The sequence below is a fragment of the Magnolia sinica genome, chromosome 2 (assembly GCF_029962835.1).
Source record: "Magnolia sinica isolate HGM2019 chromosome 2, MsV1, whole genome shotgun sequence".
NCBI classification, from domain to species: Eukaryota; Viridiplantae; Streptophyta; class Magnoliopsida; order Magnoliales; family Magnoliaceae; genus Magnolia; species Magnolia sinica.
The window spans coordinates 20,693,397-20,709,109 of record NC_080574.1 but is presented as its reverse complement, the minus strand read 5'-3'; the positions used below and the strand labels follow the sequence as shown (position 1 = coordinate 20,709,109).

At 40.5% G+C, this 15,713-nt stretch overlaps 1 protein-coding gene across 3 annotated transcripts; it reads left to right on the top strand.

The window, feature by feature from the left end:
• Positions 1 to 1,224: 1,224 nt before the first annotated feature.
• LOC131236567 (PHD finger protein EHD3) lies at positions 1,225 to 15,713 on the top strand. Of its 3 annotated transcripts, none has more exons than XM_058233835.1 (6): positions 1,226 to 1,819; positions 9,410 to 9,679; positions 9,820 to 10,173; positions 14,070 to 14,159; positions 14,418 to 14,462; positions 14,591 to 15,713. In XM_058233835.1, exons 1-6 carry the CDS (start codon positions 1,652 to 1,654, stop codon positions 15,575 to 15,577), a joined length of 1,914 nt encoding a protein of 637 aa, XP_058089818.1. In that variant the 5' UTR covers positions 1,226 to 1,651; the 3' UTR covers positions 15,578 to 15,713. The 3 variants fall into 3 exon arrangements, with proteins under 3 accessions (XP_058089819.1, XP_058089818.1, XP_058089820.1); XM_058233837.1 differs by lacking the exon at positions 1,226 to 1,819 and adding an exon at positions 5,585 to 5,757; XM_058233836.1 differs by lacking the exon at positions 14,418 to 14,462 and having other exon boundaries at positions 1,225 to 1,819.

Below are 15,713 nucleotides of genomic sequence, written 5' to 3'. Positions count from 1 at the left end.
GTTTGGGGAGGGAGGAATAACAAAGTTTTCAGGAATTCCTCTAATCTTGCGGAGGAGGTTTCGTCTAAGGCTAAGCGTTTTCTGATCGAGTGGCTTTCAACACTGATGGCGTCAACGCTTGTGATTTTTTTCTTTTTAGGCGTGTAATTGCTGTCTGCCTTCTCTGTAGGCTTCTTTTTGTAGTTTCTTCTCCCTTTTTAACATATTTATCATCTAAAAAAGAAAAAAGAAAAAAAAGAAGAACAAAGAGCCCCTTTCTTGTGGATCTGAATGATTTTTGGTCTATCCCAATAATTGAAGAGGGCCACCGGTGGACATTGAGGGAGTGAATTTCACATGTATAACATATGGCTCCAAGGAGGAGCCGTGGATTCAGTCAATCATGAAGTTGGTCAGTTCTTTTCCATTAGCTCACCTTCATGTATGTGCTTTATTTATATTTATACTGTTCATTTATTTTTCTAAATTATTTCTGGACATGGGCTCAAAAATCAAGCGTCAACAATATAGAAGCTGTGATCATTCAATGATATTATTAAAAAATTCTAAGGACTACCGTAATATTTATTTGCCATCCAAGCATAATGTCATAGCACAGATATCAATTTCATCAAAAACTTAGTTTTAATGGTCAATCGCCACTTTTTCCCGTTATGTGGTTCACCTGAAATTTGTATATGTTTCATTTTTGGCCCAAGCCTTAAAATGAGCTGAAGAAACCGATGGAGGGCGTGGATATAAAATGCATAAATCCAGGTCGCCCCACGGAAAAGAACGGATGGAAGTCAGCCCACAAAGAACCTGAATGAGCAGAGTTATTTACTAATGGGGTACGTTTTTTACATGCAATACGGCCGCACACGTAAGGGGACGGAACACGTGACAGAGATCCGGTCCACCTGAACACGTGTTAGAGATCACAGCAATTCTTCAGGGTACGCTGAACATGGCAGGACCCAAAAATAAACATCGTCCGCTGATCCTGCAGGCGCAACGGTCCAAATTAAACTTGCATATGTGGCTCACTTGACGAGTATGGTAAAATGACCCTTTTTTGGTAAATGATATGTCACAACGCACCCCACCTGACGAATGACCCGGATCTCTTATACATATGCCGTCGCTCAGGATATCTGACGCGTGTGCCACTTCCATGTTGAATCTCGACCCTTTATCTCGCAGATTCATCAAGATCAACGAGGAGAGTCAGAGAGCAAGAAAAGAGAGAGAGAGAAGGAGACAGCTGGCGGTTTCCCAACAGCCGCAACCGGCTACCATCCACTGCAACGGCAAGCAGCCAGTTTCAGTCCGTCTGTCCCCACTCGAAGAATTTTATCCGGTTATTTTTCTGCTTTTCGTTGAAAAAACCCAAATCCGAAACTCTCTCTCTCTCTCTCTCTGTCTCTCTCTCTCTCTCTCCTCAAAATTCAAATCTTCTCCAAAAATGCCATACACAGAGCAGAGCAGAGCAGAGCAGATATAAAGCTTCCCATAGATTAGGGTTTCCATATTCCCTCTCTTTCTCTCTACCTATCCATCAAATCACCTCTCTCCGATCTCGAACTGCTGGAATGCTTCTTCCCATTTCGCCCTTTCCGAAACCCTAATTTTCCGAGAAAGCTCGAGATTTAGGGCTCCGTGCACCGTGAGAATGCCCGTCGTAGAGAGAACCAGCAACGGAAGCACCTCAAACTGTTCTCCCGAGAAGACAGAAGCGTTTATTACCTACAAGCGGCGGAAGCATGCTATGCTATGTGCGGATGGAAATCTGCATGGAGATGGAGGCTTTGGTACCGTAGCAGGCCGGGTATCAGAAAAGGTGTGTCTTTTTCTGTTTTGTTGATTCGGAGGGATGGATTGTGCGTGCATTGTTGCTGCGGATTGTAATTTTTTAAGTTTATAGCTAATTCGACATGAACATAGCTTGAATCTATGTGGATTTGGGTTTTTTCCCCCTTTCTTATGTTTCTTGACGTTTGTTTAGACCAATGCAACAGAAACTGGTGTCATTATATGTTCTATCAATGCATATGTAGGTACTTTGTAACCTTATCTTAAATTGTGAATGTAACATGTTGAGGAAAGCAAGGCAATGCTTGGGATTCCATTAGGAAACATTCCAGGTGATAGTCTTTGTTTTCAACGATGTTTGGTTTTGCCTGGTCATACTGGTGCCAAAGATCCTGGAGGATGTAATGTCCTCCAATTGTGAAATCTTCCTGAAATTTATCAAAATTTTGGTTCAAAAGTGAAACATATGTGAGATTTTTGTTTAACAAAAAAAATCACAATTTTCTTTATCCCCTTATGTCACATAGTATGCAACTCTCCATTTATCATGTCTGATGAGTTTGATGGAAGTTCTAAATATTGGAAAATCGATGACTAGATTATTGTGACAACCAGGAAAAAATGAATCCTCAATGCTTGTAATTGGTAGAAAACCAATAAAGAAGACGGACACTTAAGTTCTGTAGACTGATTGCTGTCTTTGGTGTTCGAGGGCTTAGCAACTGTCCTCTTAACAGACCTTGAAATTCTTCAAACAAATAGCAATCTTCTAATCAGAAATATGGAGCAGTTGAATTTCGGCTGCGGTCATTTGCTTTGCAGGTGTAAGTTCCATGGCGATGCCCTAAAGAACTAGATAATAGAAAATACAGGATCTTTGCTTTATATGACTTACTAATTCTCCTCAAACCTCTGCTAGGTACCTAGTGCATCAAAAGCTTGCTCATAGAAATCCTTATTGATGATTGATCTCTAGATGGAGCCTTACAATAATCTGCAAATTGATCCCAGGATGGGAGGTTAACTATTGGAGCATATCCCAATGGAAGTGTATCTAAAATGAAGTGATGATCAATCTCAAAGTGCAGCAGGGGCTTGATGCATGAATTTGTAGGCCACACCAAGCAGTTTAATAGTCACATTGTAGAGTAGTTGGAGATGGGGGAAACCATTCTCATGAAGAGGGGACCCAAGAACAATGTCTACTAAGTTGCAAAGACCATGGGAGATAAATCACAACAATATATAGGTGATTATATTGTCAGTATTGTGGTGGGTAAAAGTGAGATATAGTATCCTCTGGTTATGCTCATGCAAAAGGTGGGGCCCCTTGGAATGCCTCTTTTGCCACTTTCTTTCTTTGAGTGCATCTTGACTTGACAGCATGTAAGTCTTGTGTGTGCTTAGCGCTGGTCAAGAGACCAATAGCAATACCTGTTCATGAGACCGAAGTCTTTCACTGGCATGCTTATTCTCAGTTCTAAAGGCATGCTAAATCTCTTTCATATTTTTCATGTCCCAAGTCCTCGGATGGTTGCTTCTCCAAGTTAGTGCTGTTATTATCATCTCCTGTGGTGATTTTATCATTAGTGTACCAAGAAGTGTGTTGATATTTGAAGATGTCGTCATTGCCCCTTACCCTTACAACAGGCTTCGTGAAGAAGACAGTGGTGTTGTGTTTGGGCCTTTCGAGTTTCATTTCTTGATGTGGAATGGTCCTTTCCTACCTTTTTTGGTCACATCGCTCTTGTTACTTCAACTTTGGCATGTTTTACTTGTCAGTGTACAAAACCTTTGCACCTTTAATCAGAGAACTGCTTTCTGAATTCCACAACTTAAAAAGGTGTATCTGCTTTATTGTAGAAGAGATTGGATGTTCAATGGAAATGTTGGTCTTGGCTGGAGAAATTTGACAACCTTTAATTTTGCCTGCCTTGGGTAGTGATGAGAATAAAGTACTTTGGCTTAAAATGTTGAGGGTAACTGGGTAAATATGAGAAAGGAATATAAGATCTCCATTTTGAGGGGTTAGAAAGAGTGGTGCTCATAATTAGCAGGGTACAATTCTTAAAAAGAAAGTGTACATGACTGACATGGAGTGTAGAGGTTTCCAGCACAGGAAAAACAGTATATAAATCTTGTAACAGTGGATATTAAAAAGAGAAAAAGAAGCTTTTTTAGGCTGCTTGGAACAAAACAAACTGCACTCACTACACTCAGTGGAGGGATGCAAGGAGGCTCACCCCTTATGATGTACGCCATTTACCCATGTGCCTTGCTGTAGATGGGCCATAAATCAAATTTCACACTGAACTGGTGCTCCTAACTTTCAGAATGATGACCAGCAAATGTATGGTTAAAATGAAAAAGGTCTAGTCCAAATTTAAACAAAAAAATGTCCACTAATCAGAGGTTAGGGCTGTCCACTCAGATCTGATTTACAAATTTGTAGTTGGGCCTACATTTTAGGCAGTTTGGATTGGGAGATGTCTATGCCACATGTACTGTAGCTGGTGCATTTCTTGGGAATATGGATTATCATATTCTGCCAGCATATCATAGACCAAAAAAATATACTCTCCAGTGGCTTGAAATACGTCCTCCTTTATGGGAAAGATGATCTATTTAATGCTTATGCCACTTTTGCAGTGCCTTGTGTATGCTTATGGAATATGGATCATCATATTCTGCTAGCTGCCACGTAACTTCTTCTACGCCCTCTCCATTCCGACCACCCTCATGAATGCTAGAATAAAGGGGCCGGACTGAGAAGGAGCCCAAATTCAGTGGGTTATCTTTTGATTGCTTGGCACGGTGTAGGCATTGGGAAGGAAAAGAAGTCGCTGTGGAGAATGCTCCTGCTTGCTATTTGGTGGGCTGTTTGGGAAGAAAGAAATGAGAGATGTTTTTGGAATGATAAAAAGTCAGTTGAGGGAACTTCCCAAAGGGCAAGGGTGCTTATCATCGAATGGGCTGTGTCCCTAAGCATTTGGGTCGTAATCTTGATTTTCTTGGGATGTAATTGGGTTGTCTTCTCGGTGCCCTTGCCTTGTTGTTTTGCTGGTGGTTTTTTTTTTTTTAAAAATAAAATTCTTGTTCCTTCTCTAAAAAAGAAAACTACTATGGCAAGAACTCCTTTATAATAATGTTTATGCCCTCATCAACACATCTTTGTGCCTTTTAAAATTTGTTTCCATTCTTAAAATGCATTTCCTGCAGAAAATGGAACTGGTTTTGTATGACCTAGATTTGCGTTTCAGAGAAGAAATGCCTTTCAAAAAAACAAAAAAAAACGTTGTTTCTATTCCTGAATGCGCTTCCTATTGAATGAATAGTGTTCCCTATTTTTATAGGAAACGCCATTTCATATTGCTATTGAAAAATCATTTTGGTGGAAATGTGTATCAGGCTCCATATGGGGTTCCGTGGTAACAATTTTTGGCTTTTCAATGTGGAATACAATAATTGGAAGTTTGTAAAGAGAGAAGCTTTGTTGGAAGTGGAGGGGACGTGTTTTCTCACTCGACATGTTGAAAGTATTTCTTTCACATTCTGATTGTGATGATGTATCGGCACGAGCTTTAGAAGCCAATGATTGTTTCTTAATGAAATCTATCTTTTGTTTGTTCGTAGTGGAGTTGCTTGCCCCAAGTAATTTCCTTAGATAGTAGAGCCATTCAGTGGCTTGTATAAAAGGTAAGATTTTAATTGGTGATCCCTATTGTTTTATATCTTGTTTTAAAAAGGTAAGATTTAAACAGTTGGTCATTGCCTTTTTTTCTTACTTAGACAATTGATGGAGAAATATGGGGAGAGGAGAAAGGAGCTCTGCATGGTCTTTATTGACATAGAGAAAGCTTATGATAGGGTCCCTACAAAGTTAATCTGGCGGGTGTTGGGGTATATTGTCATGATTCAGGATATGCATGATGGGGCGGTAACAAATTTAGACCACATGAGAGACAAGTGAGTTCCCAATTACCTTACACATTGGATATGGACACGTTAACGAGGCATTTGCAGGAAGATATGCCATTGTGTATGTTATTCGTAGATGGCATAGTTTTGATGGATGAGATAGGGAAGGGCGTAAACACAAAGCTAGATTTATGGAGGGGTAGAATCCAAAGGATTTAAAATGTCTGACTAGAACAAAATATATGGAGTGCAATTTTAGCAACAATAGGAGTGGAAACATGAATTAGTTAAGATTTTCGATAATTCATGAGAGTGGAGAGATTGAGAAGGATGTTGCCCATAGAATTTAAGCTAGGGAAGAAATGGAGATGTGCCTCTCGAGTTTTATGTGATTGTCGTGTACCATGCAAACTGAAAGGAAATTTTAGAGGATAGCTATAAGACTAATCATGCTTTATGGGACAATGTTGGGCAGTTAAGGGACAACATGTTCATAGGATGAGTGTGGCTGAAATGAGGATGTTGAGATGGATGAGTGGCAAGATGAGGAAGTATAAAATTAGAAATGAATGCATTCGAGGGAACTTAGGAGCAACACCAATTGGTAATTAGATGAGGGAAAGTGGATTTAGATGGTTTAGTCATATACAACGGGGACCAAGAATTGTGCCGATGAGGACGAGCGAGTGAATACAAGTTGAAGGCTCTAAAAGGGCAAGGGGAAGGCCCAAAAGGACATGAGTAGAGGTAATAAGAAAAGACTTGTCGACCTATGGTCTAACTGAAGGTATGACCCTTGATAGAGTGGAATGGTGGAACAAGATTCATGTAGCCGATCCCAATTAGTTGGGATAAGGCTTAGATGATGATGACGGTGATTGTCTTTTTTATGTCATTTGTTGAAGGTAAAATCTTAGCAGGTTATTAGTGTTGGCTGTCCTTTAGGTGGCTTTTGTTGTTTGGTAAAATCTTAACAAGGTAGTTGAATGGATGTAACACGTGATATTGTTTGTATTTTTCCAGTTATTTTGGAGAGAGATCATTTCATATGCTAGTTCAAACTTGAAAGTGATAAATTGTGGATTTTCTTTTTAGTTTTTTAAATGTTTATATATATATATATAGAAATTACAGGTCAATGAAGAGCACGTTTTTGTTGATCATTTTGTCATGACCACTAATTGAATTTTGGGCTGGTAATTTCTCCAACCTGGAAGGCAAGATAAATGGAATGTCTCTAATGTTTCTTTCCTCTAATCATTTTGGGTATTTGGAGAGTGGCTTGTTGGGGTGTTCTATGGCGATAACATGGTGATGCAGGACACATGATTTAATGCTAGCATGCAATGTGGAGATTATGAAAGAATTCATAAAGTAATTCAATTAACAAAAGATGCTAACCTACTAAGTAATTAAAAGTAAATAATAGGAAATAGAATATGATCTAACCTAAATCACATGCTCGCATGCTAAGAAATCACATAAGTCAATTAAAACTGGGCCTGATGGAAGGATATAACTTCCAATTTAGCATAGGCACGTTCCACACTCAAGGGACATATTTGTAGGTTTTATGATTATATTTAGGAAGGGAAAAATCTGAAATTTGGAAAATTAGGGTTCATGGGAATTGTGGATTTTGGAATTAGGATTTTTAGAAATAGGGGAAAATAGGAAATTGAAGATCATGGTTTTAGAAGGTTGTAATGGAAGGGAAAAGAGGAAGACAAGAGAAGAAGAAGAAGAATACCTTTTGAAGAAGAGAGAGGAAGGATGTACCTTGGGGAATTCATCACCAAACAAGCTTTTACCATTCCACAATTTAATTGGGATAGAGGGTTTCTAAAAAAAACTCCTAGAAAATAAGGAGGAAAATTCCTTTACACAAGAGAGCATTTCTCTTCTTCTTTTTTCTTCTCAAATCTCCACTAGGGTTGGAACTCTACCGGTCCCCCCCCCTCTGCGTGCTTTTATAATTAAAAATTCTGCATAGTTACAAATATGCCACTTAAGTGAAGTGATCTATCATCCAAAATAAGAAAGCTAAAATATTTATTATCAATCTCAACCATCAAATAACTCCTAACAAAAACATAAAGAAAGCAAGATTAGAGTTCAATGGGCTTAGATCTGGTGGCCCAATGGCCTGATCAACAAGATCTAACGGTCGGATCGACACGAAATAGAAATCCTATGACTAAAATGATCTCCTAAGCAGCCCACATGCATCATCCCAAAGTGGGGTCTTCCTGAAGCACGTCCAATGCATGTGGGGTCTTTAAAATGGCCTGACGGGCCCCATTTGGAACTCGTCTCCCATTTATAAAGAAAGCTGCGCTGATGTGGGTGGTCGTCTCCGTATATGGTACACCCGAGTAGGTCCTCTGATGTCCCCAACACATGGCGTGTACACAGAGCTGAGGGAAGTCATAAAAGACATTGTTCTTGATTTGCTGAAAAGTATCTCTTGGAGACGAGCTTTAATGGTGTTTCAATGGGAACAATTGACATAGGATTGGTTTGGTGAACGTAGGATCGTAACTCATCAAGTAGATAGCAATAATCGATTCCTACATCCCCTCTCGTCTTCCATGGCTATCACGTTTGCTGGATTTTAATCCTGTTGCTTGTCCATACACTATTTTATACATTGGTACATGGCTGGACTCTCTCTTCCACTTGTTTCTTCTCGTGGCCAGTTCACTGATGTATTCACTGAGGATATGGGATATATCCAGGCATAAAGATTTCTTCCCCATTGGTACACTTATTCATTGATTTTACTTGTGGCTGTTGCTTATGTGGATGCCTGTTGTAACTAAATCATTAGGATGGTGTTTTGCATGCTATTTGTTGGTCCTGTACAAGGTTTAAAGTATTGTCTGAAACCGGTACGTATTGCCCGATACAAACCAGTATTGTCCATGAATGATATGGCTGTATTGGCCCGAAACAGCCCATTATGGGGCGATGCAGGGCTGTATTGGTGATGAATGATATGATACCTGATACACCGATTTTAAACCTTGTCCTGTATGGCTGTCATGTGATAATTCACTGCATAAATACTTCAATCTGGCAATTGGCATAAATATTCACATTTTTTTACTTCTCTTTTTTAATTCAATTGACAGCTTATACCCATTCATCATAAAAAAATGTTTGTCATTATAAAAAGAGCTGCCTTAACTTCAAAAGTCTCTCGCTCACATTTACCTCATGGTTGAGACACAGATAAACCTTTGGTCTTCTAAGTCATGGACTGGAAGTTTTGGAAATTGTTTTGAAGTTGTACTCTCAGAGTCGATTCTAGCTACTAAGTGAACATCATATTCTGGATATTTTCTGCACTTGTCTTTTGTTAGTTCATAATGTGTACCATCTGATGTCAATTCATCAATAAGGTCTCCATGTACATGTCAACCCGCCCCCTATTAATAGTGGATAACTGGTCATTTGTTTTGCATACACATCCTTGATTTTTTTAAATTAGTAATTAGATGAAGTATTCTTAATTAATTCATCATCCTGCTTGCTTTAATAAATGTGGGTGTGGTAAGTACAATTAATTTATTCATCATCCCGTTTTCTTCAATAAATTTGGGACTTGGGTGTGTTCCTAATGCTATTCTGTTGTATTGTTAATTGCACCTTTTTGGTTTACGATCAAGTCATCTCTGGGTTTCATGGTTTTCTGCAGACCACAAAGGAGCCACATGACATGGTGTTGCGCAATAATGGTAATAATGAGGAAGTTGTTCTTCCTAGAGTGGAGTTTCCCATCCCCGCGGAATGTACAAACGGATCTGTACGTGGACACTGGAAAAATGTACTGGAACACATATTACAGTTACCTGATGTGAACGAAGGTGGCATTCGGAGCTGCATCTGTGATGCACTTGCATCGAGCCATTTTGGGTTTACCAGAAAGTTCAAGATGCATGCTATAAAGCAAACTGCGCAGCCCAAGGTATTATCGTCCCTTTATTCTACTCTCTCTATGAATTAAGTGGAATTGTGGAAAAGGATTCATGTAGCCGACCCCAATTAGTTGGGAAAAGGCTTAGATGATGATGATGATGATTTGTCACATTCAATCATTATTTGCAGGAACCTATATATCAGAACGGGGATATGCATAAGTGCCTTAGTGAATCAACGAGTGAAGCTCAAATATCCGACAATTCTGGGAATGCTGCAAAGGTGCATGAGCAGGTTATTTCAGATGGATCTCAGAAAGCGACAAATGATGGAACACATGTTCATGCTGTCACGGAGCAATGTCGGAGTGTTTTCCTTGATGTTATAGTCTCGGATGAATTCTTTTTGTTGTGTAATTTCCTGTGTGGAAACTTCCAAGGCATTAAGGCTGACCACATTTTTGACTTCGGCACCATCAACTCAAGGATGAAAAATGGGCAGTATGAACACTCGTCTGAACTTTTGGCTTCAGATATTCAACAGGTAATGCCTAGTATGCTCCTTACAATCCCCTAACAAATGTAACTAGAGCTACATTCTTGTGCTACCCTCAAATCTATGTTGATTATATAATAGGCACTCGGATGACTATTTAGCTTCAATCTAAATATCTAATTGCCATATGATATGACCTCTTGTGAGGTTGTTTTCATTAGAAGAGCTGCACCTCATCAGAAACTAATTGTTCAAGTGTAGATGAACTGGTAGATGAACTGGTATTATGCCCGTTCATGTTATTGATGAATTATTTCCCATCATGGACAATGGGGTTTATTAGTTAAAGCTCAAAAGCTCGAGTTGTTTATAGTTTGCCTCTTTATGAGTGCATGCTAATTCAGAAGGTTCAACCAAATTATAAAACAGTATCAGATTGTGTTAGATGTCTTAGCTTTCTCCATTTATTTGCACACATCTACCAATACCATAGCTTAGTCTCTCTCCCCGATCCCCTGGAAGGTACCATAGCTTACATTGTCTTAATGAAAAGTGTAAGTGTGTGTGTGTGTGTGTGTGTGTGTGTGTGTGTGTGTGTGTGAGACACACTGGTAAATGACATAATCTCTTAGACTTTACCTTTATACTGCTTGTTTCTAGTTATGCCAATTCATGAATTTGACTTTCTTAGTTCTTCAGCTGCCTCTGTGGACTAAAATTCCCTGCTTAAGAAATTATTATTTTTCCTCTGTGCTAGACTATGTAAGGGGCACATGAAGCACTCACGCCTAAATAGTTCATTTTTAAATTTTCGGTATCCAATTTGAAATCAGTAGTGGATTACTGTTCTTTTCCTTTATATGGCTAACGATATAATATAAATAAATTATAATTGTAGATGGTAGATCTCATAGGCTGAAGCAGGTTCCATCCAAGGTTTTGAAAATGGTTACATTACGGTCGTATTGGTCACCCCCGTTACATGTAATGAGTTTTAACTAGTTGGGCTTTAAAAAAGGGGGATGTAAAACCCCGGTAATGCAGGGGCGTTTTCACAACGGGCTCGAGTGGGGTGGCCTGTGGGATGCAGGGGCACACTCGGGGTGAGTGACCCGTGTGAGGCGGGTGGCTCGTGTGAAGTGGGGCCTACGAGGGGGGTTTGGCTAAAGTCCTAACCCATGGGATGTGGGGCCTGGGCTAATGAGATTAAGGGATTGATTCGCCATGCTTTATCAGTTAGAGCTTTTAGAGCAAATGGTTACTTGTCCTACATCAAAGTGGTATCAAAGTGGGAGGTCTTGTGTTCGACTCCTCATCGGTGGTGATTAATGCAGGGGCATTTTCACACTGGGCTTGCGTGGGGTGGCCTTTGGGATGCGGGGGCACACTCGGGTGGGTGGCCCGTGTGAGGCGGGTTGCTCGTGTGAAGCGGAACCCATGTGAAGTGGGGCCCATGAGGGGGGTTCAGCCTAGGTCTTAACCCATGGGATGCAAGACATGGGCTATGAGATTAAGGGATTAATTTGCTATGTTCTATCAGTTTGAGCTTTTAAAGCAAGTGGTTAGTTGTCCTGCATCACCCGATATTGGACAATACAGGGCGTATCAGTGTCATTACACATGATGCATTGCTGAGTATTATGCTTGCATTGGACAATACTGGATGTAAAGCCCCTGTATTGGACAATACAGGGTGTATCAATGTCATTACGCACGACTCATTGTTGAGTATTATTACTCCTGTAAGATTTATTTCATTTCATTCTTTTCCCCACCTTTTCACATCTTCTCTAAAAAAAAAGGGCAAGAGTTGTGTTAGATTCATCCACATTGTTGCCTAAATGTAAGATTGGAATTGAAATAGGCGTGAAGGTCCGAAGAAGTTTTGGTCTATTTTGGGAAAAATCGATAACTTCGGCCAACCACCATTTTTTTTGTTTGTTTGTTTGTTTTTTCTTCCTGTTTTTATTAGATTCAAACATAATAGGGCCCTGATCTACAGTATGAGTTGTATTTGATGGGGCCCAATTTCCTTGATTTGCACAAACCAAGGGTCTTAGGAAGATGAATAGTAACTCTGCACTATTCATCAAATATTATTATTATTAAAATTTTGGGCTGTTTTTGAACCATTCAAGTATGTACCCAAATTGGCCGAATTCAATCTTCTTCTTCTTCTTCTTCTAGTAGAGTTGACTCTGCACTAGTAGAGTTGAGTTGACTCGGCTGAGTTTGAGTCGAGTTACTGAGTTTTAGAACTATGGTACTTAATACTCAACAACTTTAAATTGGCAGCCCAACTAACAACATCCTTACCAAAGTTTTTTTTTGAAAGGTGACAACTTTATTAAGAAAAGGCAAAGCCAAAAGAATACAGAAAAAAGAAAGCAAAATGCAAAAAGAAAAAGAAAAGAAAACCAAAAGGAAACCAGAGGAGGATCACCCCAACGCACTCAACTGCCAATGCTAAGGCTTTGGAAATACTCCCCGGGGACAGGTACATTTATCACGGAAACATCTATTGTTCCTTTCTGCCCAAATAGCTCAAAGTCCAGCTAGAAGAAACAACCTCCATCTCCTCCTAGAAACCATCATCAGCCCACCATCATGCCAATGGACAAACATATCAATAATCAATTCCGGTAGCACCTAACTGATACCAAAATGATCGAACACACTATACCACATCTCCCTGGAGAACGGACAATGCATAAATAGATGATTCACTGTTTCCTCCTCTTTCCAACTTAAGTAACATACATTCACAATGATAAGACCCCTTTTCTGTAAATTATCAACAGTTAATGTTCTATTCCAACCCACAAGCCATGCAAATGCTGCCACCTTTGACAGAGCACCATAAGACCAAATCGGAAAAAAGTATGCACTTTGGAATTGCTTTGAAGATTGCCTGAAATATAGGAATAGAGTGACTTGACTGAAAACTTTCCAGATTTTGAATTGAGCCAGTAAATCAGGTCGACCCCGCTCACCACTTTCGAAAGTAGCTGAAGCAAAGCTATTAGCTCAATGATCTCGTCCTCGTGAAGATCTCTTCTGCATGGAGGAACCCAAACCCCACTTGTATAATCAAAACATCCTTACCAAAGAATGACCCATTACGCTATCAAATACATGTCTAAAACAAAAAAAAAAACAGAATTACATTTCGGGACCGTCGCATTTTAAAAAAGATTTCCTATATTTTTTGGAAAATTTCTTCCAAAAAAAAAAACAGCCTTTAAAGGCATGGCCCGTACCATATCGGGGGTGGATACTGTTACTTATTCCACCAATTCAGGGATGGGTCCTATGGTTTCAGCCATGGGGGTCTGCAGATTTGGCAGTCACTTGACCAACATGGCAACACCTGTTTCTCATTTTCTTAAAAAAAAAAAAAAAAAATCTGTTTCTCATATGCTGTCAGTAGCTAGTATGGGGCTGGTGCTGGCTCCCACGGTGGAATCCAAACTGGGCCCCAGTGTGGGAAGTGGATGTTTAGATACCACCATCCTGCACACATGTAAACTGGTGACATGTGTGAAGAATCCAAACTGCCCGTGTTGTGCTGGCTGGTTGGCCACACTAGTCACTCACATTGTGCATGCTGACTGTTTGCTACCCTGATGATGGGTTAACAGCCACAATAGTGTCTTGGTCGGTGAGAAAATGAGTTGGATCCATTTTTGGCTGGCACACTAAAGGACTTGGCTTCTTGTTCTTCTGACAATTTACTTCATAAACTGAAATTTCTTGATTTCACTAGGTTGCTCATACCGTATTGCCAAAAGGCCTCACCAAGTGACTATAGTGACAGGGGAAAAATGTGTTGATGATCAAGCATGTTTTGTTTTCCAGATACGTCAGGCATAATTAACCTTGTTCTAGCATGCAGACTTTGTTTGTCAGGTGTGTCTATCTCATGCCTGCTTTTTTTTCTGCAGGTATGGAAAAAGTTTGAAAAGATAGGTGAGGAAATGGTTCGTATTGCAAAGAGCCTTTCGAGTATATCACAGGCTTCCTACCTTAAGCGTGTAAGTGTGATGCGGCATTTGGGCATTGATTCTTCATTTTTAACCATTTAATCCATTTCCATGCATGACAGTAACCTGTTAGCCTTGTGCCTCCCTCAATGTTACCCAGGCATGAAACCTCTTTGATGCATTGGAAAATATCACCTAACCTTATTTCTCTTGCTTTCCATCTCACATATCAACTTTTTTGTGTGGTGTGTGGTGTTTTGTATCCACGCACTGGTAGCTCACTTGAAACTTGGTTACACATCCTCTCAGGTAGGAGACTCGATAGATGGTGCCAGTGTAGAATGGAAGGACAAGGTGAGTTGCTTGAACTCTCTGTCACGGGGTACTTCCAGTTTTAGTACAATATGAATAGTCTAGAAGTCTTGTGAAGTGGTTTTGGCCATTCAATTTCTATGATGTTAAATTTCAGACTTTGATTACAGGAGATCAGTCAAGTTGGTAATGACCAAAGGGATTCTGTGGATGCGGACAGCTCAAAACAGTGTCCCTCTTTTGAATTGGATCTGTACACTAAACCAGAGCAAACTGAAGCCAGTGGCTTACAAAAATCATGCACCTGCAGGCAGTGTGGTGCTGCCGAAGCAGATGGTGAGCGCAGGCTCGTCTGCGATAGTTGTGAAGCAATGTACCATATCACCTGCATCAACCCCCCTCTTGAAGAGGTTCCCCCTCAACTCTGGTATTGTGCCGCCTGCTTAGAGAATGGGAAACAGTCACCGGAACCTGACTTGACCCATAACCCAGGAGATGGTTTGCACCAAAATTGTGTGGTATGTGAGAGGCTCAAGGATTCTGGGACCCAAAAGTTCAGAGGTGGGAATGACATGGAGACGACGGCAATATCCGACGACTCAGAAGAAACCTCAGATGGTAGTAGCACAGAAGCCAACAGGCAGCTGCAGTTGTCCCGAGGGAGTGCAAGCTTGCGCCTGTGCAAGGTCTGTAAAATTGGTGAAGAGGATGGTTTGAAGTTCATGATCTGCGAACACGAGCACTGCCCATACAAATACTACCATACCAGGTGCTTGAGAAGCAAGCAGATGGCGTGTCCTCATTCCCGTTGGTACTGCCCGTCTTGTCTTTGTAGAAGTTGCCTTTTCGATAGAGACGACGACAAGATAGTGCTGTGCGATGGTTGTGACGAGGCGTACCACATTTACTGCATGGTTCCGCCATTGATGTCAATACCAAAGGGGAATTGGTACTGCATATTTTGCACTATTGAGATCAGGGCAAGGCAGCGGATGAGGTTGAAGTGTGATGAGGCTGGTGCGAAGAAACAGAAGAAGGGCAATGCAAGGAGAGGGAATGAGGCAGCAGGGTCGGTGGATATGCTTTTGTGCGCAGCCGAGAAGCTGAGTTCGGAAGAGAAACCAGCTGCACCTGCTACGAGGAGGAAGAACAGATAACAGGAGAAGAACTGGGGCTGTTGTGTTCTATTATTCATTTGTTGTGACTGTATTTCTATGGCAAGGATCTTCTTTAATTGTACATTTTGGGTGTAGACTGCAGTGCTAAATCAGCTCTTCTCCACTTCTCATTCTA

Bases quoted from the DNA above. Each gene is read 5' to 3' on its own strand.
- LOC131236567 (XM_058233835.1), top strand. From the start codon at position 1,652: ATGCCCGTCGTAGAGAGAACCAGCAACGGAAGCACCTCAAACTGTTCT. The intron at 14,160-14,417 runs GTAAGTGTGATG...ACATCCTCTCAG, and splicing joins AGGCTTCCTACCTTAAGCGT to GTAGGAGACTCGATAGATGG. The intron at 14,463-14,590 runs GTGAGTTGCTTG...CTTTGATTACAG, and splicing joins GTGTAGAATGGAAGGACAAG to GAGATCAGTCAAGTTGGTAA.